This window comes from Mytilus galloprovincialis, chromosome 7 (assembly GCF_965363235.1).
Source record: "Mytilus galloprovincialis chromosome 7, xbMytGall1.hap1.1, whole genome shotgun sequence".
Lineage (NCBI taxonomy): Eukaryota > Metazoa > Mollusca > Bivalvia > Mytilida > Mytilidae > Mytilus > Mytilus galloprovincialis.
This window is the reverse complement of record NC_134844.1, coordinates 87,814,735-87,841,903: the sequence shown is the minus strand read 5'-3', so window position 1 is coordinate 87,841,903 and position 27,169 is coordinate 87,814,735. Positions and strand designations below refer to the sequence as shown.

General features: G+C 31.1%; 1 protein-coding gene across 1 annotated transcript; it reads right to left on the bottom strand.

Annotated features, from left to right (window-relative positions):
- Nucleotides 1-1,790: 1,790 nt before the first annotated feature.
- Nucleotides 1,791-26,960, bottom strand: LOC143083934 (uncharacterized). The gene is made up of 25 exons (XM_076260339.1): nucleotides 26,839-26,960; nucleotides 26,358-26,403; nucleotides 25,606-25,803; nucleotides 21,466-21,540; nucleotides 21,136-21,177; nucleotides 20,132-20,206; nucleotides 19,442-19,569; nucleotides 18,313-18,385; nucleotides 17,309-17,539; nucleotides 16,755-16,829; nucleotides 15,838-15,864; nucleotides 14,727-14,798; nucleotides 13,606-13,736; nucleotides 13,167-13,236; nucleotides 12,461-12,691; nucleotides 11,988-12,062; nucleotides 10,166-10,210; nucleotides 9,629-9,697; nucleotides 8,378-8,514; nucleotides 7,430-7,502; nucleotides 6,571-6,804; nucleotides 5,763-5,837; nucleotides 4,845-4,883; nucleotides 3,609-3,677; nucleotides 1,791-2,451 (listed from the first exon to the last, which is right to left on the bottom strand). Exons 1-25 carry the CDS (start codon nucleotides 26,886-26,888, stop codon nucleotides 2,284-2,286), a joined length of 2,508 nt encoding a protein of 835 aa, XP_076116454.1. The 5' UTR covers nucleotides 26,889-26,960; the 3' UTR covers nucleotides 1,791-2,283.
- Between the last annotated feature and the right edge of the window lie 209 nt (nucleotides 26,961-27,169).

Sequence of the window (27,169 nt, the reverse complement as noted above, 5' to 3'; positions counted from 1 at the left end):
CATCTCTTTTGTCGTAAAGTTCTGTTTTCAACTGACCATCATTGTCAATTTCTAGATGTAAGTCAAGATATGAGACCGACTTAACTGTATCCGTTGTATCAATTAGCTCTATTTCAATGGGATAGATGCGTTCAACATAGTCACCAACATTTTAATTAGTTAGTGAAAGAACATCATCTATATAGCAGAAAGTAGAGCTAAAGGATATTGTAAACTTCTTATCTTTCTTCCTTAAAAGTTTCTTTATGAAGTCAGCCTCATAATACTAAAGAAACAAGTCGACAAGAAGAGGGCATAATTGGTTCCCATTTGAATGTCGACAGACTGTTGAAAACACGTCCTCCGAACGTAACAAATATGTTGTCAATCAATTAACCAAGCATCTTGATCAATTTAGTTTCAGAGAATGTTTTGTTAGAATCAGAGTGATCCTTTACAAAGTAGGATTTATCACTCCCGTAGACAAGATACTGTACCTTCGTTTGCCATTTCATTTTTATGAAACCAAGTAGTACCAACTCTTTCAATTTGTCTTTTAGTTTCGAATGTGGAATACTTGTGTAAAGTGTAGAAAAGTCAAATGTTTTAATACTATTGCAAGATTAAAGATAGTTAGATTGTATGTACTCTCAAAGATCTTTGGAATTTTGAGGTATCCACACCTGGTTCACGCCATCTCTTGAATAGGCAGTCTCATAATATCATAATAAAGTTGGAGCCCGTCTTCGATTGCTGATCAAATAGATGTTAATGATTTAGAAAAAGGTTTCATGAAGCACATGAAGGTTCCTAATTAGAACAGCATTTACGAGTTGTGTTTTGCTTGGTTAAATAATTAATCACTCTGGAATTTCAAATGCCTTTTGTATTACTGATCGTCGAAAGTTGCTTTCTTTTAATCGCAATAATCCAGTTACAAATCTAATGCAACACATTGACTTTCGACTAAACCAGATGTAAAGCACATCCCGTTGTAACAAAAACTATACAAATACATTTGTATGTTTCGCATTCGTCTGTTCTATCACTAGCAAACATGATTGTGCCTAGTGTAGTTTTGGCATACATATAAAATAGAAGATGTGGTATTATTTATATTATATTTCCTATTTTGGTTTTGCAGAAGTTTCATTTACTTGTTCGTCAAGCCTTTAATAAGTTCCTGATTTTCTTAAGTTATGGTTGTATAAAGAAACATTTCAAAAATACTGAACTCCGAGTCTACGAATCATTTCTGTTGTATATTTTCTATGTATTGTAGTTGATGTTTGTTAATTTTTTTTACATAAATTAGGCCTTTAGTTTATTGGATTGTTGTTAATTTTTAACATTTGTCATTTCTGAAACTGTTATAGCTGACTATGCGATTAGTGTTTTGCTCATTGTTGCAGGCTCTGTGTTGACTTATGGTTGTTAACTCCAACGTCGTTTTGGGCTGTTGTGAAGAGTTTAGAATCCGCCAAAATTATAACCGCCAAAATATTTCGTATACTTCATTCTATGAAAATCGCGAAATTTAATACCCGCGAACATAACCCGCTATACGCTTATTCAAATCCACTCTTGAAGATTCATCCGTTTATGAAAGTGTTTTGAAATATTTTCCTTTTTAACCAAGGGAGTAGAAGTAATCGACCCCTTCTGTTAAGGGATCAAGTGATACATTGTGCTAGCCAAGAACAAAACTTAAGTTATTGCAATATCTATTAAAGATAGAGATACCAAACATCAAAAGAATAAGCCGTTTTAGAATTTACTGCATTCTTGGTGCTATTTTCAATAAAGTACAATTTAACACTTTTTTATTTGTTTAATGCTTCTTAAACAATATATTTACAACCAATTTATTAAAATCATATTCCTTTTTGGGGTACAAACAATAAAATTTCAGGTACTAGTAGTCATGTAGATTCGAAAGAAATGGATTCAAGAATTACAGACTTCTTATAAGCAGTTGATTAACATCATTTGGAAAATGTACTCACGAAAAATTATTTCTCAAATTCAATTTGTCATGTTGAATCATATTGAATAGCTACAAACAATTTAAATGCAACACAAAGTTAAGAAGAAGTCGAAGAACAAATCCCTATTTCTCTCTGATATCAACAGTACTGAAAATCAAAACGCTGAAATACATATATATTACTGAAAACGAGTAAGCTGAATTCAGACCAATAAAAGATCGACAACATACCAGCATTTTTTATAATATACAAAATCTATAATCAAAAATCTGCACAAACGAATAATAAAACAATAAAACTCAGCCTAGTATGTCTCTTAACTTTTTATCGTTTCTGTGTCATCTTGAACAATGTTAGTGTCTGAGTCCGGGACATGGCTTGGCCGATGGAATACTTTTCTTGATTCAGGTAAAGGGTTTGAACTATCCATTATTCTTGCTTTAAGTTGATCTTTGACTTTTGCTGACAATACTGCATGAGTTATCTATAAGATAAGACAAATAGTCGCATAGAAAATAAGAACAATAATATTACTTAAACCCATGTTTAAAAAACAAATATCTGTCCATTTTCAAACCCTGATGCAATTTTATGCCAAAGTTGAAGCATGAAAATTTAGATACAATAACTCCACAAATAGTTTTAAGCTGTAAGTTAATGTAATCGAAAGAGCATATTATGAAAATACCGATATGAAATATCAAGATCACAAAACAAGACCGATTGAACCTACACGGGCTCTACATAAGGGTGCCAAAATTAATATTTTAGAGCCAGCTGTCTGGTATACAGATACAACTTTTATCAAGATTTGTTTGTCAAAAGATGGATGTTACAGTGTTATTCAAGTATACCTTAAACAAATCTTTTTGGCTGTGATATGCAGTTCAAATGAAAAAAAGCCATTGTTAAAAAAATATGGATTGTTTTTATGATGAACAAGTGATATGAAGTAAAGTTTAAAAGTTGCAGAGCCATAGAAACATACAATTTCTAGAAAATTAACAATATGAACTTCAAAATTTCTTTTTAGTCTCAGATGTTTCTCAGCCCTGCCTCCCCACAATAGAATTTCTATAGCGAAAATAATTTTACAAAAAAGAAATTGAAGAATACTGTGGGTACAGATGAAGTAAAGCACCTAAATGACGTAGTTCCGGTTGTAATTATCTTCATCATCAAAGTGATTTATCTTAATTGCAAAGTATGGACTATTAAGGAAATAAAAGTCTATTTGCATATTTTTCAAAGGGTGAGTAGAAAACATCATCATAAATAGTTATCAAAGGTACCATGATTATAATTTAGTACGCCAGACGCGCGTTTCGTCTACATAAGACTCATCAGTGACGCTCATATCAAAATATTTATAAAGCCAAACATAAACAAAGTTGAAGAGCATTGAGGATCCAAAATTCAAAAAATTTGTGTAAAATACGGCTAAGGTAATCTATGCCTGGGATAAGAAATTCCTTAGTTCTTCGAAAAATTCCAAATTTTGTTAACAGGAAATTTATAAAAATGACCACATTATTGATATTCATGTCAACACCGAAGTTTTGTTAAATCTGTATTCAAAAACAAATTGTTATTCAAATTAAGGTTGTACAACATGTACGTATATATTGAGTAAGCACCTACCTGCATTAACAGTTCAACAATCAGTACACAGAGTAGTACTCCTACTATGTAATTCATTTCAGGGCACGACTGAAATGATTATCGAAAAATAAATTACAAAAAAGACACAAACGTTTAATTTAGGTATAAGTTGTTTTGAGTTAAAACAATCAAACAGAACATAGATTTCCTTGTTTCTTTTTTTTTCATATCATAGGATAGAACTCATTTTATTAACATGATATTTATGAAATTGGACAAATAGAAAATAAAAAATATATGGAAAAACGTCCATATTTTTCTATGAGTTGATGTTTTTGTTTTTTGTTAAGGTTCTACGATAAAATACAGTTGTAAACTTCAACGTAATTTGATCCTTGATTTAGGGTAAGAATCATTTACCACATTTTATTATTGTTATATAAATAGGTGTTTCCATATAGTTTTCTATGATTCATGAAAACACATGTGGCTTTTGTTTTGACCAACCATGCGTTATTTGCCCTGAGAAGAGTTTTAACTTTTAAATAGTTTACATACATTTGAAGAAATGAACCCATACTATATTTAAATGTTTTAAAGCATCAGCACGCAATAAGTGTTCAAGGTATGAGTGTTTTCTACGCGGAAATATTACGTGATGTCATAATTTGGAGGCCGCACTATCGCTTTGAAAATATTCGATGCATTAAGTATATATAGTTTGTGTTGTTACTTTGATTGACATACTTTGTGTTTTCTTTCTTTCGCGTGTTTTTATTCTTTTGCGTTCACATTAAATTTATTTTAGAATAGTTTCTAAAAGTTCCTGAAATCTATTAAAGATGTCCATTTCAACATTCCTTTTACCAACATCTTGAAAGTTATTCAAAAATAAGAAAACAACACTGAGTCACTTGAGATTTTGTGAATTTACCTTCATCAGGAAAGCTCAAATATTTTGAAGACGAAATATATGACGTAAACCATTTAAAAATATAAGCTGACTATGCGGGTATGGGCTTTGCTCATTGTTGAAGGCTGTACGGTGACCTATATTTGTTAATGTGTCATTTTGGTCTCTTATGGACAGTTGTCTCATTGGCAATCATACTACATCTTCTTTTTTACATTATCCATTGCAACAATATTGAACAAACTATTTCATTTTCGAATTTTTAGCCATTTGGTTAACACAGAATATCAATGAAAAACAAGTCTTTATTCGCCATGATTTGATTTTGTGACTGGATTTAAACAAAAAAATATGATACATACATGAATACTACTATTGATAGTATAGGTACAACTGTTTTCCTAAAATACAAAAAAATATGATAAAATTCAATTGAAAGTTTTGTGCTGGTGCAATCACACCACTGAATGTGATCATTTGTCTATTAATTTAATGTATAATCATCAAAATGATATTGCAATATATTTGTACTGTATTTGTTAATATCTTTGTTTACAAATTTAGATTTAAATTGAGAATAGAAATTGGTAATGTGTCAAAGAGAGAACTACCCGACCATAGAGCAGAAAACAACAGAAGGTCACCAACAGGTGTTCAATGCAGCGAGAAGTTGCCGCACCCAGAGGTGTCCTTCAGCTGCCCCCTCAACAAATATATACACAAGTTCATTGATAATGAACGCCATACAAAAACTCCAAATTGTACACAAGAAACTAAAATGTTTATTTGTATTTTGTTTTTTCACTGTTTATAAAAAAAATAAAAAGTTGTGCCCTATGTATTCGTAGGATTTTTTTTAAACTAAGTTGAGTGTGATTCATTTCCATAATTGATGATATACATTATTCTATTTTCATTATTTCCATCTTGATCAGACAATTTTCCAACACAATTTTAAATTCGATTTAAACCACAGTGACTATACTTTCAATGCAATTAAAACATGTTTAAGAATATTAAAATAATTCTTGTTTTGCAAACCAGTTATGTTCATTTGTTTGCCTCGAAACTTAATGTTGATAGTGAAATGCACGTTCTCAGATATACAGGATCAATGTTCATATACATAAATGTAACGTTTCGTAATTGGCTGAATTGGAATTGTATTAAACTTTTTCAACCAGTCAAAACGTTTTGGTTTTTTTATAATTTTGTCTCGAATGTATTACATTCTGAAACGGTGAATTAAAATGAAGCAAAGCTTTTAATTTATTACTTACAACAGCGAGGAGGATCGAGGTCAGTATTACAAATATGAAGGTCACAACTGAAGCTACTATCGTCAGTATAAAAGTCTGAAAAATGACTAACTTATTAACGTTCATCTATGACTTTAATCTTATACATTTAAGGAAAATAGTATATCGATTTCTTTTCGTTGATAAAGTAAAGTTTAACAACAAAACTAAGAAAGTGTAGTCGTCATTTTTTAAATCCAATATTTTGTTTTTTGTTGTTGCTTTTTTAACACCATACTTCTATCAGAAAAGAAATAAGAAACATACCAAAAAAAATTAAAAAAATTGATGGAATAAACATTTGCCCGTCCCAATTCAAGAGCCTGTTATTTAGTGGTTGTCGTTTGTTTATGTGTTCCATATTCGTTTTTCGTTCATTGTTTTATTTAAATAAGGCCGTTAGTTTTCTCGTTTGAATTGTTTTACATTCTCATATCGGGGTCTTTTATAACTGACTATGCGGTAAGGGATTTGCTCATTGTTGAAGTGACCTATAGTTGTTTATTTTTTTGTCAATTTGGTCTCTTGTGGACAGTTGAATCATTGGCAATCATACCACATCTTCTTTTTATATAGCATATTCCAATTAATAAGAATAATATATCTTTGTCCGATATATGTCATCGTTTGTTTTTTACCAGTAGAAAAAAAATCCTCCTTTCTTTAAGAATAACGCTAATATAAAAAATAAAACAATTGTTTTGATGATTAACAGTGTACTTGTTTGAATTAGAAGCCATATTGCATGAGTCTAAGTATGTTCAAAACGTATTTCCTGTCTATAACTTACGATATAAAGTATTTTCGTCTTTTTTGTTGAGATTGCCATTAGTCCAACGAATCTGTTTATAGAAATAATAGGTATGATCACAATTGAACCTATAGACAGGAATTTATAGAACTCTTCAAAGTCTATTGAAGACGTTATGTACTGGTTACTTAGACCTTCTGTTATCCATTTTCTGTCTATCACGTGTGAAAGCCCATACACTGCGTTCAGTACAATAAATGTTATTTCAATCATCTAAAAAGCATAAGAGAATACTTGTAATCTTTCATTTGAAAACAGTTAGACTATCCATGGCCTTAATTCTCCCATATTTGTTAAGAAAACATTGGATTTTGCGTATGGAATTACCGCAGAATTGTCAGAGCAAAATGTGGTTAGTGGTTATTGTACCCTGATTTTCCGTTTTGAATTTTCCTCAGATTTCAGTAGTTTTGGATACAACTTTAGTTAACATTTTTCAATCCCTTTTGTGTAATTTTCTCTTCTGGACAATGAAGTATGTTCCAATTTATGTTTTTGTTTGTATTATACAACTCGTACTGTATGTTCTCAGTTTTACAAAATTAATCTGTTTAAATGAAATGTATAAGCAATGTTCCAACTTAGCAATCAGTAAATACAATTGTTTTTTTTTATATAAGCGTTATTTTTAAAGAAAGAGTGAAGTTTTTTTTGTATTGGTCAAAAACAAACGATGACATATATCTGAAAAAGTTATATTATTCTTATTAATAGGAATATGCCATATAAAAAAGAAGATGTGGTATGATTGCCAATGAGACAACTGTCCACAAGAGACCAAGTGATTTGTAATACTTCTCGTTCAAAATTTACATTACTTGAGTTATTGTATACTTACAAGTACAATGACTGCTATCACAGAATAAACAGCACTCATAACTTCTATCTTTACTGCATTTAGAAAAGGTTTTCTGAAGAAAACAAAATTGATTTTTAGCGTAAAACATTTTCAATAACGTGTTTTTAAGAACATGAAATATACAACCCAGTCAATATTCGATTGAAAGTCAAAGGACATGCTAAAATCCACAACAACAAAATAGAAATAAATGTTTCCTCTACAAATAATGGCCTTGATGACATATATTTCGACCTACATCTAATTAGTATAAAGTACTACATCAAATATCGAAGCATTTAAAAAAAACACATTATTTTAAACATGATAAAGTTCCAGAAGACAACTAGTATATCACCTGTACACAAAATCTGAGAAATGTGTAATCAAACAGATCCCTGTTGAATTGAAAAATCCTTAAATAACCTGAACTAGGTATTTACTGATTGCTAAGTTGGAACATTGCTTATACATTTCATTTAAACAGATTAAATGATGAATCATTGTAATACTCAGAAGTTTATTGATATTCTATAAGAGATATGCAAGGACAAACGCAAGATACAAACCCAAAGTGTAGGGAATAAGAACAAGCATTTTTGTTTATGATTGACAAAAAGACAACTTTTAACAAAAAAAGACATTATTTATGTGTGTCGTTATTCTGTGAATTTTTACCAATTGGGTACAAAGGTACCAGTATTATAATTTAATAAGCTAGACGGGCGTTTCATCTACAATGCTACATTAGACTCATTAGTGACGGTCAGATAAAAAAAAAAGTTGAAGAGCATTCACCACCTAAAATTCCAAAAAAATGTGCCAAATACGGCTTATTTAATCTATGCCTGGGATAAGAAAATCCTTAATTTTCGACAATTCATAGTTTTGTAAACAGGACACTTTTTACGACATAAGGAGAATTATGGCCACAAAATCAATGGTTACCTTCTTCTGAATGTTTTATCATAAATCATGAGAAATAGTCCTTGTCCTGTATCCGTAGTCGCCGAGTCGTCCTGTTCATTCGGCTTTATATTTTCAATGTACTTATAACTTCTATCATTAACAGCTATAGATAAAACCTGAAAAAAGTGACTACGTGTTATACTCTACTTTTTATTAATGTCACGTTGCGTAAAAAAGAAAGGTGTTTATAGAAGGTTAAAATAGCTCAACCATTATCCCGTAGATGGTTTAGCAAAGAGAAAATAAGAAGGATCATTACAATAATTCAAAGAAGTAATATGTTTTCCTTAGACTAAAAAAAAAATATCACACAAAAGATAAATAAGATTTGATTCTCTTTAACTGGCGCTGATACATAACCAAATAGAAAATAAAACAAAGCATGTGTGTAATATTGTTGTTCAAATGCTTGTCTTTCGTTTAGTTCGGTACATACCAAGCTTACTTATTCAAAATGAAAATAGATATCTATATATTTATGTTGTTACGTGTAACCTGTTGTATGCAGGGTTTTTGGTCCAACGGCATGATGTAATTCATCATCTAAATGTGTAAAACCACCATTATTTGTACCTATTAGACTTTGTTATTTTTTCACTTTTCAAGAACATGTGCAGAATGTATTTTTATTTCATATAAAGTAACTCTTGAACTGAGTAAAGTTTGGTCCTGTACAGTAACAATACTACGGTTGCCTTTATTTACAGAACCAGGCATATATATTTTAAGCAGAAAAAAACAAATTATGAGTTACTAACGATAGGTAGTTTAACGATTTAACTATGATCACTGAGCATTCATATCCCATCTCCTAATTTTATAAGTAGAATGTCGGTACCTAAGAAGACTTTTACCGGTGTAGCTTTTTGACAGGACTAAATGCATTGAAAACCAGTTCAGTTTACCAGTCTGCATATGCAAAGCGTTTAATTCCGTCAATAATTCCGAAGAAAATTCAAAAGGAAAATAAACCAAACGAATGGACAACAACTATCACATTCCTGACTGGGTACCGGCATTTTCTTATACAGAAATTGGTTTATTTCACTTTTCCTTACCATAGGTATCACCGAGCAAACACAATAATAATTTAGATTATGTAATGTTTTCCTCTAACTGGGAACACTAAAGAAGTAACGTGCTTGTTGTGTTGTAATAAAAACAAATCTTTTGAATACGACCTATATAGCTATATAAGTATATAATGTAACAGTGCAAAAATAAAGATACCTGCATTACGAATTCAGAACAAAATATAGCAAGTCCTATTCCAACTGTTGCCTTCATTTTTGGACACGTCTGCAAAAATAGTTTTGTAAGACATACATATAAACTCATATGTTTTCCGTTTATGAGTAGCAACTTCCAACGGGTGTGTGCATAATTTGATTATAGTGAAGTTCCTTAATGTTCAATTTGTTTTTTTAACTATTTTCTTTTTAGATTATTGACCACTTATTAATGAGTGGCGTGACAAAAATATGTGATGCACAATACACGTTAAACACATGTCACATTTAAACATGCTTTAAAAAAACTTTGCACTTAAATTTCAGTATTATGAAACAAATCTATAAGTTATTCGCCGCATTAGAATCAAACGAACGATTTGTAATTATATCGTTTTATGTTAAGATGACAAAAACGTTACGTCGTTTGTTGACATGCAAATATTTATAAAGTTGTCAGCTGATCACAACGTGTTGATGTATGTTTCAAAAATTAACCAAGAATGAATCAGATTCTTAAACATTGAGTTACACCTACCTTTGTACTAGAGTTTAATGCGTCAATGTACTGACATTCAGATTCCTGAAATAATTACACAGTGCAGAAAACATTTATGTGTACTGCTTAGGAAACATATTCATTGAAATATTATCTAAAAGAGGGACGAAAGATACCAAAGGGACAGTCAAACTCATAAATCTTAAACAAACTGACAACGCCATGGCTAAAAATGAAAAAGACAAACAGAAAAACAATAGTACACGTGACACAACATAGAAAACTAAAGAATAAACAACACGAACCCCACCAAAAATAAGGGGTGATCTCAGGTGCTCCGGAAGGGTAAGCAGATCCTGCTCCACATGTGGCACCCGTCTTGTTTCTTATGTGATATTAAATCCGGTAAATAATCTAATTCGGTAGGTCACATTCATGAAAGGGAAGGGGATTGTAGGAACATATCCGATATCATTTGTGAAACGGTTATTCCATAACGGTCAACCAACTCGTGATGGCGTCCGTAAAATTTACGAAGGGATGATTTCAACTTCACCATTTGGAACTCTTGGTTTAATAGCTTCCTTGTAAGCAGCAACCCTCTATAAAAAAAATCATGATAGGAAATGCAAGCACGGGCCCGGGAATATCGTATCAATTGAGAGATACATACCCCGTATGCAGGTGCTGCTTGAATGTTGCTACTTAGAAATGGAAAGTTCACAATTGGAAATATATGCTTAACATTTCTTATTTTTAGGTCTCGCATATCAATTCAACAACAGTTGTTATAAAAATAATATAAACGATACCAATTTTACTGCACTAGTCCATATTACCATTTTGATAAACGATGAGTAGTGAACTGCAATGTTTTAAAGTAAAACTGCAAATCTTCTGCCATTTTTCGTAAGCGGATTATGTCATTCAAATATACCTTTTGCATGAAAATTAAGGCAACAGTATGAATTTGACTCAAGTTCAAATCTCATAAGTTAATTAAGAAGTAGAATAATAAAGTACAATCTAAGGGATTTTTCCCAATTTTAAAACATTTTAACCGTCACCTACTATGCAGGCATCATCACCTGCCATGACAATCCTCATTCCGTCAAACTCATACTGTGGATTCATTAATATTCGTTGGATACCAATTTTCGTGGCTTTCGTGGCACAGGGGAACCACGAATTTCAATATTCAACGAATTACAAGTTTCTTCAAGGAATGTATGTATACTTTGCCAAAACCACGAAACTAAATATCCATAAATATGCAAGTTTTCCTCAAACCACGAAAATTGGTACCCACGAAAATAAATGAATCCACAGTAGTTGAAAATCAGGAGTTGTTATAAAACATAATACGGGGATTCAAATTACGCTAAACTGAGCCATTATATTCAGTTTTTTATGTTGTGATTTGGATAATGTTATTTGTTTTTTGATTGTTATTCGTTATTCTACGGGATTGTCGATATGTTATCGAGTAATGAGTTTGAATTTTGCTTTGGTAACTTTTTAGGTGTTCCTTCATAATTACCTTTGGCAGACCAGAACAATTTCAGCAATGCAAATGTCTGACAACAGAACAGATTATAAGTTTAGGCAGTTTGGACATGTTTAAATCTATATAATAAAGTACAGTATTAGTTTTAAGGCGGATATAAGAAATTGACAAATACAAACCCACCTAAAACCAGGGTGTTAAACTCTGTAAAGATCAAGAGATTTTGTCCAAAGGACAGTGTTACTAAAGCTGTGTTGATGTATCTTTAACAGTAAGCATATAGATTTCAAGGTTATTTAAGGTGTTCACTTCAACAGTAAGCATAAAGATTTCAAGATTATTTAAGGTACTCACTTCGTGTAATAAGATTGCACCAAGACAAATGAAGACTATATTGATTGATAGTGTAAACGCCATGATAACAGAATTCTGTAAAACAAAATACTTACTTTTACATTAAAACTGTACTAAGAATAAATGTCTAGATATCAAACATAGTTACGTAAACCAAAAGTTTATAAGGGAAACGTATTTTACATCAATGGTTTGACAAGTTCTAGGTTTTCAAATTCATATCGCGGAGTTTTTTTATTAGTACTTTTCTTATCCACTGTTACATGTTAAATAAATGCATATAACAGTCGGGTTATAGGTTATACCATATAGCTTTGTGTTTTAATTTTGTTTTCTATTTCACTGCTAGTGTGTACAAAGATATAATAAATAAAGTTGATAATATCTGAACATCTGAATCGGTATTTTCTATATGAAAAATTAAGATCTAGTGTAAAATTTAACCTCAATAAATTACAAAATGCTTTGCTTACAACATATACGACTTTGATCCAGGTGTTCGATACTGCTATTATGCCGATGATTCTATTTATACTGATTAATGGAAGCAACACTAGGCATCCAATTGACAAGAATTTGAAGACAACTTCAAGATTCATTGAAATCTTATACATGCTACTGAGTCCGGATGTTATCCATTGCCTGTCCAGAACCGATGATAATCCATACACAGAGACCAATGCAATAAAGATTAATTCAATTATCTAAAGAAATAAAAAAAAAGTAGCAATTATTGAAAAAGAGTCGTTTTGTGTTGTTCTGATTGATAATAACGACACTGTCAAATAAATAGAAACCTAGCAGCATCAGTGTATATGGCAAAAAATGTCAACGCAATTGACAATTCTTGTAATAAAAAGTAGCTCGACACAGGAAAAAGCAATTGTCTATAGATAATATACCTTTTGTAGTAAAAAAATAATATCATGGCTTAAAAAGTCCCTCATAATAATAGAAGCAGTGCTAGCTATCGTAGATCAACAATTTATAGAAACGTGTAAATGAAAATCATAATATCAGGATTTTAGAGCATCAAACATTTTGGGAGTACAGAAATAATATAATACCGGATTTTTTACGAAATACAGATACATCTGTAACATGTATTAGGCATTGGAAAATTATAAAACAGAGCTTAAAATTTAGTTTAAAAATAACAAAATACAAAAGCCAACATACAAGAAAAAATACAGCTAAAACGAAATGAACGGCAATTAACACTTCTATCTTTCCACTGCTGAATTTTTTCCTGCAAAGTAAAAATAAATAGTAAATATATCTTGTAGCATATATATCACAAATTTGTTTTTAAATACGACCTGCGTTTTTTTCCGAAATTTCAAGTATTTGGCCAGCCTTTTTGTTTTGTTGTTCAATATCTAATGGTATGTATAGTTTATGTGAGGCGTTCAATGCTTTTACTTTAAAACAGCAATTAATTATTATGTAATTCTTGTTATTGTTTGTATACGTCTAGTGCATAAAATAAATAAGAACATAAGTAATTTAATACTTTATGTATCTTATACATTTCAAAGACGACGAAAACACGAACATATAGACAAACATCCCAAATATGAATCAATATAACGTGAAGAATGTAAAGTAAAGTAAATACCTTCGTCGAAAGAATTTGTCATACATCATTAAAAACATTCCTTTTTGTTGATCTGGACCAACCAAGGATTCCGTAACCTCATCAGGAAGAAAATATTTATAGCATCTGTCGTGAACAAGGAGTGAAATCACCTAAAATAAAAATAAGCCTTACATTCACACAAAATTTATCAAACGCAATTTTCTTGAAACCATTTCCTAAATAATCAACATGTTAGTTGTCTTCGACCAGATAAGATCAAATCAATAGAATTAAGCTAAAAACAACTGAGTTTTTAGAACATATCATGTTTAAACATATCAAACATTTAAGTTATATGAAAATTATTAATATGATTGACATAATTCCACAATTATTACAACTTATGAATTGACGACGGAATAACTACCAAATATCTTTTCATTTTTAATCTGGACTCTCAGTCAAAAACAATTATTTCAAGCAGGAGACAGTATTAAAAATGCTGTGTCTGTCCCGTCACTGCGTGGGTAGTTTAAAAATATCACCAACAAAAATAGATATGATTTTTTCTAATGGCCAACAATGACACTTTATAAACGAAAAGGTCTGAAATGCTTTAGCAGGTACATCCAAACGAAACCAGTTGAAGGCAAAGATTTATTGAAAAGAGTTCATCTAAGGTCAGGGTTTAATTGAGATAAAAAGAGCGTGATTTTCCTAATAATCCATCAATTATACATCTCTTGCACGTGAAAAACACCTCATAGGTTTCGAAAAAAAAACAGGATAATGCCAAGACAAGGCAGAACTCGCAACCGCAAAGAGGATAGGAATTACTATAAGAAGCAAAACTTGTTTCTCAATCCACGAAAAATAAATATTTCTAAATTAAAATTAAAACAAATCAATTAAGAAAGGTTTTAAAATGATAGAAATTAGTCATGAATTTTGAATCAAAGAGATGTGATATGGAAACCCTTTTTTCTATTTATCGGGATGATGTTGATTAATTTGGAGATAATTAATTGAGGTCAACCGTGATAATGATATCCAGAAAACAATACAGAGCTAACCTGAATGTAAATATAATTTGACTGTACAAGAGTTAAGATAATAGTAAAGATATGAAACAATCGCATTACTTATAAGCTTGTAATTACCTGTATTAAGATTTCAAGAATAAGCATGGCAACTGCTACACCAACTATAACATATCGTCGTGAAGGACAAGACTAAAAGCAAACACAATATCAATATGTATACTACATGTACTAGTACATGTAGTATGTGCAATTGAAGTATTTCTTATTTTAAAAAAAAATAACATTTTATAAATTTCCGGCGATTGACGGGCTGAATCTTTCAAAGCGAAGTACTTTAAAGACAATAAGTTAAAGAACCGGATAAGTGGCATATCTATCTGACTAACAAAAGACACAAACGAAAGGCCAAAATTAATCTTATGTCAATTTTGACTGATGGAATTTCAAATTCTATGAATAAATAAGTTTGTAAAGGTTTATTTTACATCATGTCATTTCAAGTATATTGGCAGAGGTAATGTTCAAGAGCTATCAATAAATGCAACACACTATCAAAGATGTTTTAAAAATGATCGTAAAAATGCAATTGTATTCATTCAAAAAATCTTTTTATAACGTACATGATTAATTTTATATCAATTTATCAAACGCAGAATAAAAACCCGACGTTTCTTGTCCTCTTTTTGCCGTTATAAATTAGATTTGTATAATGATCAGTTGACAGATAAGTTGGATGTTGTTAATAATAAGGGTCTTGAGTGTCAAATTAAGGCATTAGTATTTGCCGTTGTTTAAATATGATAATTCCATTCGACGCTTTATCAATGTGACACACTAAATTTATAGCACGATCTCCTAGAGACACAATGTCAGTTGCGTCGCTTGCTATGCGTCGATATGGCAATTATTTCAACCTATGTTATCCTGACGTGATATGGAAGCATGACAATAATCTGCATTATACAAATGTCTGGTCTAGATAAACAGCACAAATCATCATAACATCTTTTTTTAAAACATATTTATCGTTAATAATGTATTACTACAGTACTGTAGATGTGTTACGAAGCCGACCGTGCGAGGGCTGTATAGCCAGTCAAGGTCGTTAAACACTTCCATTTCTTGTTGTGATGTGTTACATGTTGCGATATTTATAGTCAAACAGAACAAATAGGTACACAGAAGTATCAAAACTTCTACCACAGCGACGTTTCATATGTATAGTTACCTCGCTGTCTAAGGTACACCTGCTCACCTGTGAAACAGAAACCCAAATACAGACAATGGAATTCAAACATGAATAATTGAGACTGTTTATTACACACGAATCAATTACATATTGTCCTTAAGATAAGAAGCTAACAAAACAACTGATGAAAATATCGGATCACCGTCAAAGTATATTAATTTATAGAACCAGCACCAAAAATCAAATTTCATATGTAATGTTTATATGCCAGATATATGCTGACCATTCTTTTAGTTGATATCCTAGTCAACAATTACATGAATTAGATTCCTGTTGCATCAATTTTACATTTGATAATCATGTCATATCTCTTTTTTTGTGATTATTTATTAAAATTTATGTCTTGAAAAAATATATGCAGTTTCAGAACGAATCCAACAAACATATATACACCGTTTAGCCATATACCACCACATTTTTTTTCGAAAAAAACCTTTTTATTTCCATGATTTTAATCGACATATAATTCCAGTAAATACCTGATTTAAATGTCACAAATTTAACACAAGTGATGTAATAAGGTGTACCTAGTATTAGTTATAACATTCAGATTGGAAACAGGGGCATTGATTTAAATGTATACAAAAATAAAATTGAGAATGGAAATGGGGAATGTGCCAAAGAGACAACAACCCGACCATAGAAAAAAACAACAGCAGAAGGTCACCAACAGGTCTTCAATGTAGCGAGAAATTCCCGCACCCGGAGGCGTCCTTCAACTGGCCCCTAAACAAATATATACTTGTTCAGTGATAATGAACGCCATAAAAAGAATTTTAATTGTTGAATTTAAACGTTGTAAGGGCAAGTAAAAAAATGTCTCTAGATTTGCATATCGCTGTCAACCTTTTGTGTGTTTGTTTTATTTGTTTGTTTTCAAAACAATGTATACTTACCGCACGCAATACTATTGATGAAAGTATCAGAAATATTATTGAAATCAGTAATGTGAATGCATGTACACCCGACACCTACAAAAATATAATATCAATGCATTTTGAAATAGTTAAACTCATAGCGCTCACCAGTTAAAAGAGTAAAATGTATCATATGATATTTGTATTCAACAACATTTATAAATTACATTGTACAACTATCACATCATTGATATCTTCATCGATATTGAAATATATGCACAACTTCTAACAAACTTAATGCGAAAACATAAAAATTTCTGCTTTCTAATTTCCAACTGTAAAATTTTAACATTCATGAATCTCCTTTCCGGTCTTTTACTGTTCTTATATATTTAGCAATAGTATTGTGTAGCTCAACCGACTCCATTGTAAGTGTTTATTACGAAGAAAAATATTCTAACGAAGTATTTTGCCCCTGAAATCGATCCTGTATATGTTTTACTTTTGTAATGTTGTCTTAATGTATTTTTCTTTAAATTTGAATAAACATTACATTATATATGATGTAGATTTTTTGTATTTTTTTCACTTACCACATAAAGAAAGATTTTACGTCTTGTCAATACAGAAACCACTCCACATATTCTATTTATACTTATTATAGGAATCAGAGCTAAAAGTGAAATCTTGAGAAAATCGAACAAAACTCCAATATTCACAGTTTCTTCATCGAGTATGTATAAACCTGTTGTTATCCATCTCCGGTCCAGTAACCATGAAAATCCATAAAAGCATACTAAAACAATGAACGTTGTTTCGAGTAACTGGAAAATAATTATTACGATGAGTGTTGTTAGTGCGTTAAAAAGTGCTTAAAACTCCTGTTATCATTGTTGCATGTATAAATGATTTTTGATTTTTGGTGTTTTAACGCCATTTTTAAGCACCGCATTTAGGCTATTTCGTGGCGGCAAGTTTTTATCGGTGAAGGAAGCCGGAGTGCCCGTAGAAAACCACCGAACTTCGATAGGAAAACTGACAATCCTAGTCAATTTAGATTGAAGTCGAGTGCACCCACACGAGTGGGGTTCGAATCCACAAATTCAGGGTTGACTGGCTATTGATAACAGTAGTTACTGTTCAAACCACTCGGCCACCGAGGCCCCACTTGTATTTACGACGGCAAGCTATATTTTGTAAAGGTACACGGAATGTCCGTACAGAAACAACTGACGTGGAAACTGGTATTTCGTGTTAGTTCAAATCAAACGTACCTACAACGTTAGGGGTGAAATAGAGGTGAAATATACCATTGCGACATTGAAACGTATACGTCTCACTACCTCGTGTACCTGTTTTGAATTCGTAGTTTACATTTTTATAAGGTTTATCTAAATGTCAAACATTATTTTAAAACTAATTCCTTCTAAAAATCCAAATTCCTTATTAATTTGCAATTTGCAATTTTCATTTTCGATTATATTTATTATCCAGTTACTCAATTGAACAGGTTTTAAAATGTAACATTAAGATATAAGATATAACATATACATTTCGTGGTCAATATTTAGATCGTTATTTTATAACGTTTACCTACCGTCATCACTATGCTAGCCCCGACATACACTGCGACAGGGATCTCAAGTTTCCGGTTATTCTTAAATAACTGTCTGAAATGTACAAACACCGCCTTCTTTTCAAATGTAAATACTTATGTCGTACCTTACGTTGAAGCCATGGTGTTGGTTTTGTGTTTTGAATTGTTTCTTGTTGTTTTATAAATATTTCTTTCAAATACTTCTTATGAATGATAATTTGTATATTATTTTGTACGTCAAACTGGCGTTTCGAAGGTAAAAACAATTAAAAAAAAGAACATGAAAAGTAAGAAGTTAAGGATTTGGATCAAAAGGTCATATTGATTAAGTTATGTCATGTACATATATCACAATAAATAACAGTGAAATATGTGTGAAATCAAATGATGGTCTTTGTCTTTAAGGAAGTTAGTATTCTCATTTTCAAGATAAATAGCTTTTAATAACACTAGTATATATTGATAGGGGATTAATTGAAAAAAGCAAAAAAATATAGAGGTCAATGTACTTGTTTTCGAGATATAAGCCATTGAAATTGAGGCGGGAACATGTTCTTTCTTGATTTTTCATAGCTTTATCATTGACAAGTTAAAGTTCTTAAAAACTGTCAAAAAGTTAATAAGTTTTATAAGACTTTAACCAATGGCTAATAATTATACATGTAAAAGATTTATAAAAAGAAAAATATTGGTCAACTGGCAAAACTTTTTAAGGCATTCACATGGATAAAACCAGAGGATTTCGATAATCTTACAAAAATTTCAAAACATGACAAGCGAACATCCTTAATTGTGTTTATTTTTGAGTGTTTCATATGAGGGTTTATCATTTTGAAAAAGTCTCTACAATAGCTAGGTTCAATTGACAGCATTTGAGCAATAGAAATTCCAGAACACGAATTCCTTATTAATCAGACAAGGTCAACATGTTATAATGAGCATTCATTGAGCCATCATTATGATCTAGTAAGGATCTTTTATCCGACATGTTTGTTCGGCATGTCTGGACTTTGTAAGTCTTATGGAAACGTCAACTAATAATCATAACAACATGGTGTCCAAGAAAACTTATCGACTCAAATAACAATATTGTGATAGTTATAGGCTAGATTAACTTTATTTTATTTACCTTTCAACAAACAAAAATGCGTAAACTGTTCTGAGGAGTCCTGGTTGTTTCTTCTCATCTGATTGAGATAGCTCGTCTGTTATGTCTGTATACTGATGAATCCTATCATGTATGATCAACGCACATATCTTCAAAGGAAAAAGAAAGACAAAGATGAAGTAGTTCAACTTAAATGACCTGTTTCAGTCAATGCATTTTTTCTCATTGCTGTATGTAGTTTTTTTTAACCAATTGTATATACTATAGGCATTCTTGTTCTGCAGCATTGCCTTTGGCATATTTGGTGTAGTTGTGTAAATAATTATTTTGTTTGTATGTAGAAAAATAAATATTATTAAGCATGTTAAGTAGATATAGATGCCTACAACAATATCCAAAAATGATTAAAGTCATGTAACATGTGCAAAGTTTCCTAGAAAATATACGTATATGTATCAAGCAAATTATGCATACAGAAAAGATCATGTGATGATCAATTGAAAGAAAGTAGCATAAGTGCATATGGTTATGAAGAGAAAAGGACACTTAAAAAGGAAAATCATTACAGTTGGTTATAAATAGAAAAATACGCATCAAAAAGGAACTAAACTTATTTTGGTACATAATCCCTTGTTTATTACATGCATAAATAAATTTAAATAGATGCTTGAGAAATGAAACCAGTGATGACTAAAGATACAACGCGTTTACCTGCGAAATCAGTTCGATAACAAACATTCCAATGGCAACTCCTGATGTTGATTCTAAATTTGACGAGCAGTTGATCTTCAAAAGAAAATTAACAAGATACAGTGATTGATACAAATTAGAAGAAAATTGAATGTTCAATTGAGACAGAAAACCACAAACAGTAATGTAGTATGTCAACATGAAATAGTTATTTAATAATTCACGCGTGAAGTCAAGAAATATCGGTTGCCCCATCAAAAAATCCAGTCCCACTAATGCCTATAAATTTTCAAGTAATTTTATCCCTGAGTTATCGCCTTTCGTTGGGTTTTTTTTGACAAACAGAAGATTAAACAATAATTCGAAATAATACCTTACATTCAATTTTCTCTATAAATAGCTTCTAATTTTGCATGATTTTCCTTATTATACTTAAATATTTTTATTACAAACGCATCGTACTCAGAGGAAATCGTATACAAACCAAACTGTTAATTCATTCATTAGCAATATACCTCGTCTTTTTGATGGTTAACCTTTTTTCTATTGAGAATACATAACGTATTTTTTTAATTAGAAATACAATTTGTACATATATCACCGTTGCATCACAGCCTCACATTGCTTCTTTCAGAGACATTTCTTATGTAGTGCCCCATAAGAACATATTCTTCGGTCTTCATATTCGTCGTTTTTTTTCTTCTTATTTTTGTATCGCCAGATTTGTGTGACTTACATGTTCGATAGTCACTTTGTTATCATATTAAATTAATATGTCTTCCCAAATTAATACTTCGATGTTTTTTTGAAAGGTTAATAACTTATATAAACACTCGGAGACCTTTTATAGATGGCTGCGGTTTGGGATTTTTTTTAATTGTTGAATGCCGTATGGTGACCTAGAGATGTTAATTTCTGTGTCCTTTTGGTCTCTTAAGGAGAGTTTTTTGGCAATTATACTGAATCTTTTTTTTATACTTAAATAGATATAACAGATATAAAAATGTGTAACTTTAATTTCTTACAAAACGGTGAACTGTCCAATCGTAATAGCTACATGGATATTCCTGAAATAGATAGATTAAGAATCGAAAAAAAAAATAATCATAATATCAAATATAATCAAAATTAAAAAAATATACACTACAAACATAACAGGAAATCCCTATCCTAAAACATATTTGACAAAAAAACATATGTTTACTTTAAGAATCAATATGTAGAAACTCTTAAAAAAAATGCCGAAGCTCGCGCCTGTGTTTAAACGACACTCCTCTAAATTATTTTAAACACCTATTTGCTACGTCGAAGAAGACTATTTTTTGGCAAAATCTAATTTATACACTGTTACTTACATCATTTCTCATAACAGATCCCATTATTACGAATGTCAGTGTCAGCAAGGTATTTAGTGTTACAATGGTTGTAATCTGAAATTTGATAGAATCATAATAGTTATCAAAGGTACCAGGATTATAATTTAGTAAACCAGACGCGCGTATAAACTAATATGTATATAAACTCCTAATAGATATCAGGATAAAATTTCTTATTTACGCCAGACGCTCGTTTCGTCTACAAAAGACTCATCAGTGACGCTCGAATCAAAAAATGTTTAATATGCCAAATAAAGTACAAGGTTGAAGAGCATTGGGCACCAAAAATTAATAAATACCGCTAAGGTAATCTATTCCTGAGGTAGAAAAGCCTTAGTTTTTCAAAAATTCAAAGTTTTGTGAACAGCTAATTTATAATTATGAACATATCAATGACAACTCACGTCAACACCGAAGTGCTGACTACTGGGCTTGTAATACCCTCGGGGAAATAAATCTCCACCAGCAGTGGCATCGACCCAGTGATTGCAAATAAACTCCTCATAGTTGATTCATTTATTTTACCATGATGGTCCGATACCACAATTGTTTCGTAGTGCATTTCTTTTAGAACATAAATGAAAATAAAAAAAAATCCCACCTGCGATTTCTCAATGAAATTTTACAGTGTGTTGTACTACTTTTTGGGACAAATTAAATCAAAATTATAGAAAACTTCATCGGCTCTAACTCAAAATATGGACAATTTTATGTTAAGGGCGTCTTGAAATCTTTTGACAGCTCCCGAAGTGCTAATTTTTTCACCTTTTTCAGCTGGACCAAATCACTACTTTCCTACACAATTCGGGACCCAATTTTTTTTAGTGTAATTTCACCCCCGTTCTTGCAATTTAAAAAAAAAACCATTTAATAAATTTTGCAAAAAACAATTTGGACGGGGTATAACAATTAATGGCAAAACACTTGGGACTAAATTTGTGAACAACGAAAATCAAGGGACGACAATTGTGGTCTCGGACCTGATTACAATACAAGAAATATATGTGACCATAATTACAATAAAATGAAATATATATTTTACCAGGATAACATAACAATTTACTTTGATTAAAATGACATGAAACTTCTGAAAGCTATTTAGCGAGGTTCCCTAGGAAAAAGCAATGAAGAGCCAAACATGGGCAAAACGCCTTGAATTTTCGAGTTAAATTCGCACCAAACCCTCGTGGCACGGTATCGTTAGCTGACATGAAGACGGATATCAATTTATGAAGCAATAAGAAAAATATGACGGAAATTTGGTCAAATGAATATAGGACTTACTAACGGAAAAACAGTGGTATATCAATCAATATAAATATATAAATGTATAAATAATAATGAGAGCGAATAACATGAGTATGTCTTGTTAAAGAGCAATTCATGTTTTGCATAATCAAATTGTGTTAAGTTTTATTTTTTTGCCTTGGCATGTTGGAATAATTTCACACTAATATGATGCCCGTACGAAAAACATGACACGTACTCCAGCTGGACAGTAGCCGTACTGAGAACCGTACTTATAATAATCATTTGGACTTTTCTCTGAATGTCTTATAATTGATAACCCGGCTGGACTATCAGCGAAATTAGCCGTAAACCGGCTCGAAATATTTAAATTAGCAGGTGTCCGGTTCAGAAAGTCCAGCTTAACTTTCATAAAAGTACGTCTGAAAAAATTCCAGCCGGCATTTCTGGCAACAATATGGCCTCTATAAAGTTCAGCTGGATTTTACAAAGTCTGGCTGAACTTGAAGAAGTCCAGCTGAACTCATAAAAGTTCAGCTGGACTTCAAAAAGTTCTGTTTGACCTTCAAAGATGATCTCAGCAGGGGCTGATCCACAAAAAATGAGGGGGGTTCCACCCTCGCAGAACCCTCCCTCTTGATTACTACTGCTTATGGTGGATTCTTCTGATTTGATATGCATCCCTTGTTATAATCTGAAAAAGAAAAAAAAAACAGATGGCATTATGCATATACTGCTTATTTCTTTTTTCTTTTTTCTACTGTTTTACTGGCAAAATCAAGAAAATGGGAATTGTGAAGCTAAATGCCTATACTCCTAAAAATGTGTGGTTATAATTATCATGATTATATATTAAGACTAAATAAATTTAAAGTGCATAAAATAAAGTAAAGCTTTGAAAATCACTCAAACTGAAATATTTTGCATAATAAAGTATTTTATGTAGTTTTTTTTAATTCTTTTTACTCTTCAAAAATAAAAATTAAGCTATTTATAATGTTGTAATCATTTTATCAATATGGTGAAGAAAAAAGAGCAAATCAGATTGTACTTACCAGAATATGCAATCCAAAATACATGCAAACAACAATCTTCCTAACTTGAAATTGATGCTAGTCAGAAAGATCCATCTTCTCTTATATGATGTGAAAAGACCTACTTCCAAACACTTGCTTTACATCCAATGTAAATTTCTCATTTTGTTTAAGAAAGAAGACACATCTTCCTGTTTATTCCAAATTCAAATTGTGTTGTATTGCAATACATGAGGTTGTTTGAAGAGCTGTGAATTTTTTTCTTCTTATGACTTCTTGCATATGTCTTAATTTTGAATATGTGATATATTAAAAAAAAGGAAATCAATTATTAATTTGTTCAATTATTAAATGTTTAATAAAAGTGATAGTTATTGCAGATATATGTATTTAGAAATGTGTTATCCTTCAAATGGTCTCATGATCAACCTCAGATGGCACTCTCTACAAGACTACTGCTATTAAATCCCTGTTATAGCTCAAGTTTCTAATTGATGTTAAAGAATGATGATAATTATTTATTTTATGCATTCATCTTATTAAATATAAATATACTGGAAAATGTGTAAATTTAACCTATTAATAGATGTAATTTTGCTAGGGGTTTTATTTCATGAAAAAGTAAAAATGTTAAATTAAAATAATTGTTGAAAACATATTAACTGGGATATAATTCAATCAAAATTATATCATCTATATTAAATTTCAACTTTCCATTTACAGTCTATTCTAAATATTTTATAATGGAAATAAAAAAATTAGGGGAAAAGATCACATCTTATAGTTTGATCTTAAAGTAAATTGTAAAAAAATACATCATTATTATAACTTGCAAATTTTCATTTATAACTCTTTTCCATTTTGAAAGAAATTGTTCCTTTCAAAAACAGAATCCTAGTGACAAACTTTTTATTTCTGTAAGGGCAGATTTGGCTGATGAAAATTTCCTAATTCCTGCTCATAAATCACTGTAAAATGTTCTAAGACAAAAATCCTGTTGATCATTCTACAGAAAGAATAATTTCCCCCAAAAGTCCAGCCAGGTTTATTTTCTTGTCAGAATTACAAAAAGTACAGTTGGACTTTTAAAAAAATACCGGCTGGCAAATAACCGAAGTATAAAAAAAAGTAAGTGTACGGCTCATGTCAGACTGGACTTTACTTAGTCAGACTGGAATACGTCTCAAGTCCAGCTGAAGTCCAGTTGAACTCCTGTTGAAATTTTCGTAAGGGTGTAGACAAAAATCTGTTCTCAATCGTTTCAACATGTCTTCAGACAATAAGATTAGAATAAACACTAAATGTGTCCCAATTGGCGTCAAAGCACTGTAAAGCACTTATCCATATTAGTTACAGTACTAAGAGTTTTAAGCCTTCTTCATATAATTGTTCCACTAAACGGGTAAAAACCATAAGTAACCTCTGTATAATCTTAAAAGAGGGGCGAAAGATACCAGAGGGACAGTCAAACTCATATATCGAAAATAGACTGACAACGTCTGACAAAAAATGAAAGAAGAGAAACAGACAAACAATAGAACACATGACACTACATAGAAAACTAAAGAATAAGCAACACGAACCCCTCCAAAAACTAGGGGTGATCCCAGGTGCTATTGTTTGTCTGTTCGTCTTTTTCATTTTTAGCCATGGCGTTGTCAGTTTGTTTTCGATTTATGAGTTTGACTGTCCATCTGGTATCTTTCGTATCTCTTTTATATAACCTAACGATTCAAAGAGAATTTGCAAATAAAATACGAATACAGTATAACAATATTTTATATGAAATGAAGCCGCTGTTTTTCAATTTTTCAGTTCTCAAGTTTAAATAGCTTACCACATACAGGCTCCTCTTCCATTTTTTAAGAACAACAATCAAACCAGCAAATCTAACGATCATGAAGCATGACACCAGGACAATGCTTCCTATAGCCAAGAATACATACAAATCCCCTATATGATCTATATAATCTCTGTTGACGTGGTTTGAAATACTAAATACGGCCGCTAACACTATGTATGCCATCTCAAGTAACTGAAAACGAATTTATCAAAACCAAAGAATTGGAAATACATATTTTTGTTAAAGCATAAAGTTAAGCAAAACCAATATCTAAGTTGAAAATATATTGCTTTCTGATTTGATAAATGCATTATCAGAATTTATCAATGTAGTCATTCATTTGCTCATTCCGTTTTTTAATCATTTTTTGGGGGGTGGGGGGTTAGAGAATATTGGTTATGAAACTTAAAAAACATATACTTTGCATAAGACGTTTTCGGTGTTTGGTACATATAAAAAAAGCAAACGGATAAAACTAGGTGAAAAAAAACCAATTGCAATTTAGTTTTACTCCCTAGATGAAATCAAATATACCAAATGTGTTGTTTAGTGCGCTAGACACATGGGTCGTCTGCATTATATTTACCAATGGCGCTCAAATCAAAACAGCTAAATAGCATTGAAAATGTTCAAAAATGTGTAGTAAATATAGGTATATTAACGGAAGTAAATGGGAAAACAAACAAGAATCACACAAATACAATGAAATATTGAAAATTATGATAGAGATAAATAATCATACAAACCATCATAAAAACTGCCAAACAGATGTATAACGATAATAAGACACTCCTAAAAATAGATTAATTGTCGTGTTTAAAAAGAAAAGTCCTATTTGAATAAATCTACATATATATATTCAAACAATAAAATTTTATAAACTTAATCATGTTAATGAAGATAGTTAAATTTCGATTGGTGTTTGTTTGTTGCAGATCCTTCAATGAGCCTATTTTTTTTAATAATGAACATCTTTTTAAAAAGAATATTCCATTTCGTGTCAAGATGTAACTTTGTTATTGAAATATGTCAGTAACCGTTAGCATATCTTGCGAACACTCGTATCCGGAAAGTAAATGTTAACTGGAATCATTGCAGTCGATTGGCCTACAGTTGGTAAGCTCTTTTAATAAAACTAATACTATTAAACACATAGATTCGGGAAATAATAAATTTCAAAGCCATTCAATCATGATTACGATATTCATATGTATATGTACAATATACCTTGGCTTATCACGTCTAACTAAATGATTTAACCAAGGAACCAAATGCATCGTTTCCTTTGTCTCTCTCTCGACGTTTACTCGTTGACTTTCCTTAAATTCTTTGCTGATAAAAATAGGTGCTACGATCTGCAATTTAGACATGGTTGAGTTGACTTTTAAATTGATATATTGCATAGGCAGTTCCATTATACTGGTCACTTATGATAATGTCTATAAAAATGTGCAAAGAGAACTGTGCAATCGCTAATGTCACAAGACATTTTCGAAGTGTTCTTCATAACTATATTTTCAAGCTTAATGAAGTACCATTTTTATGAAATTGACAATTT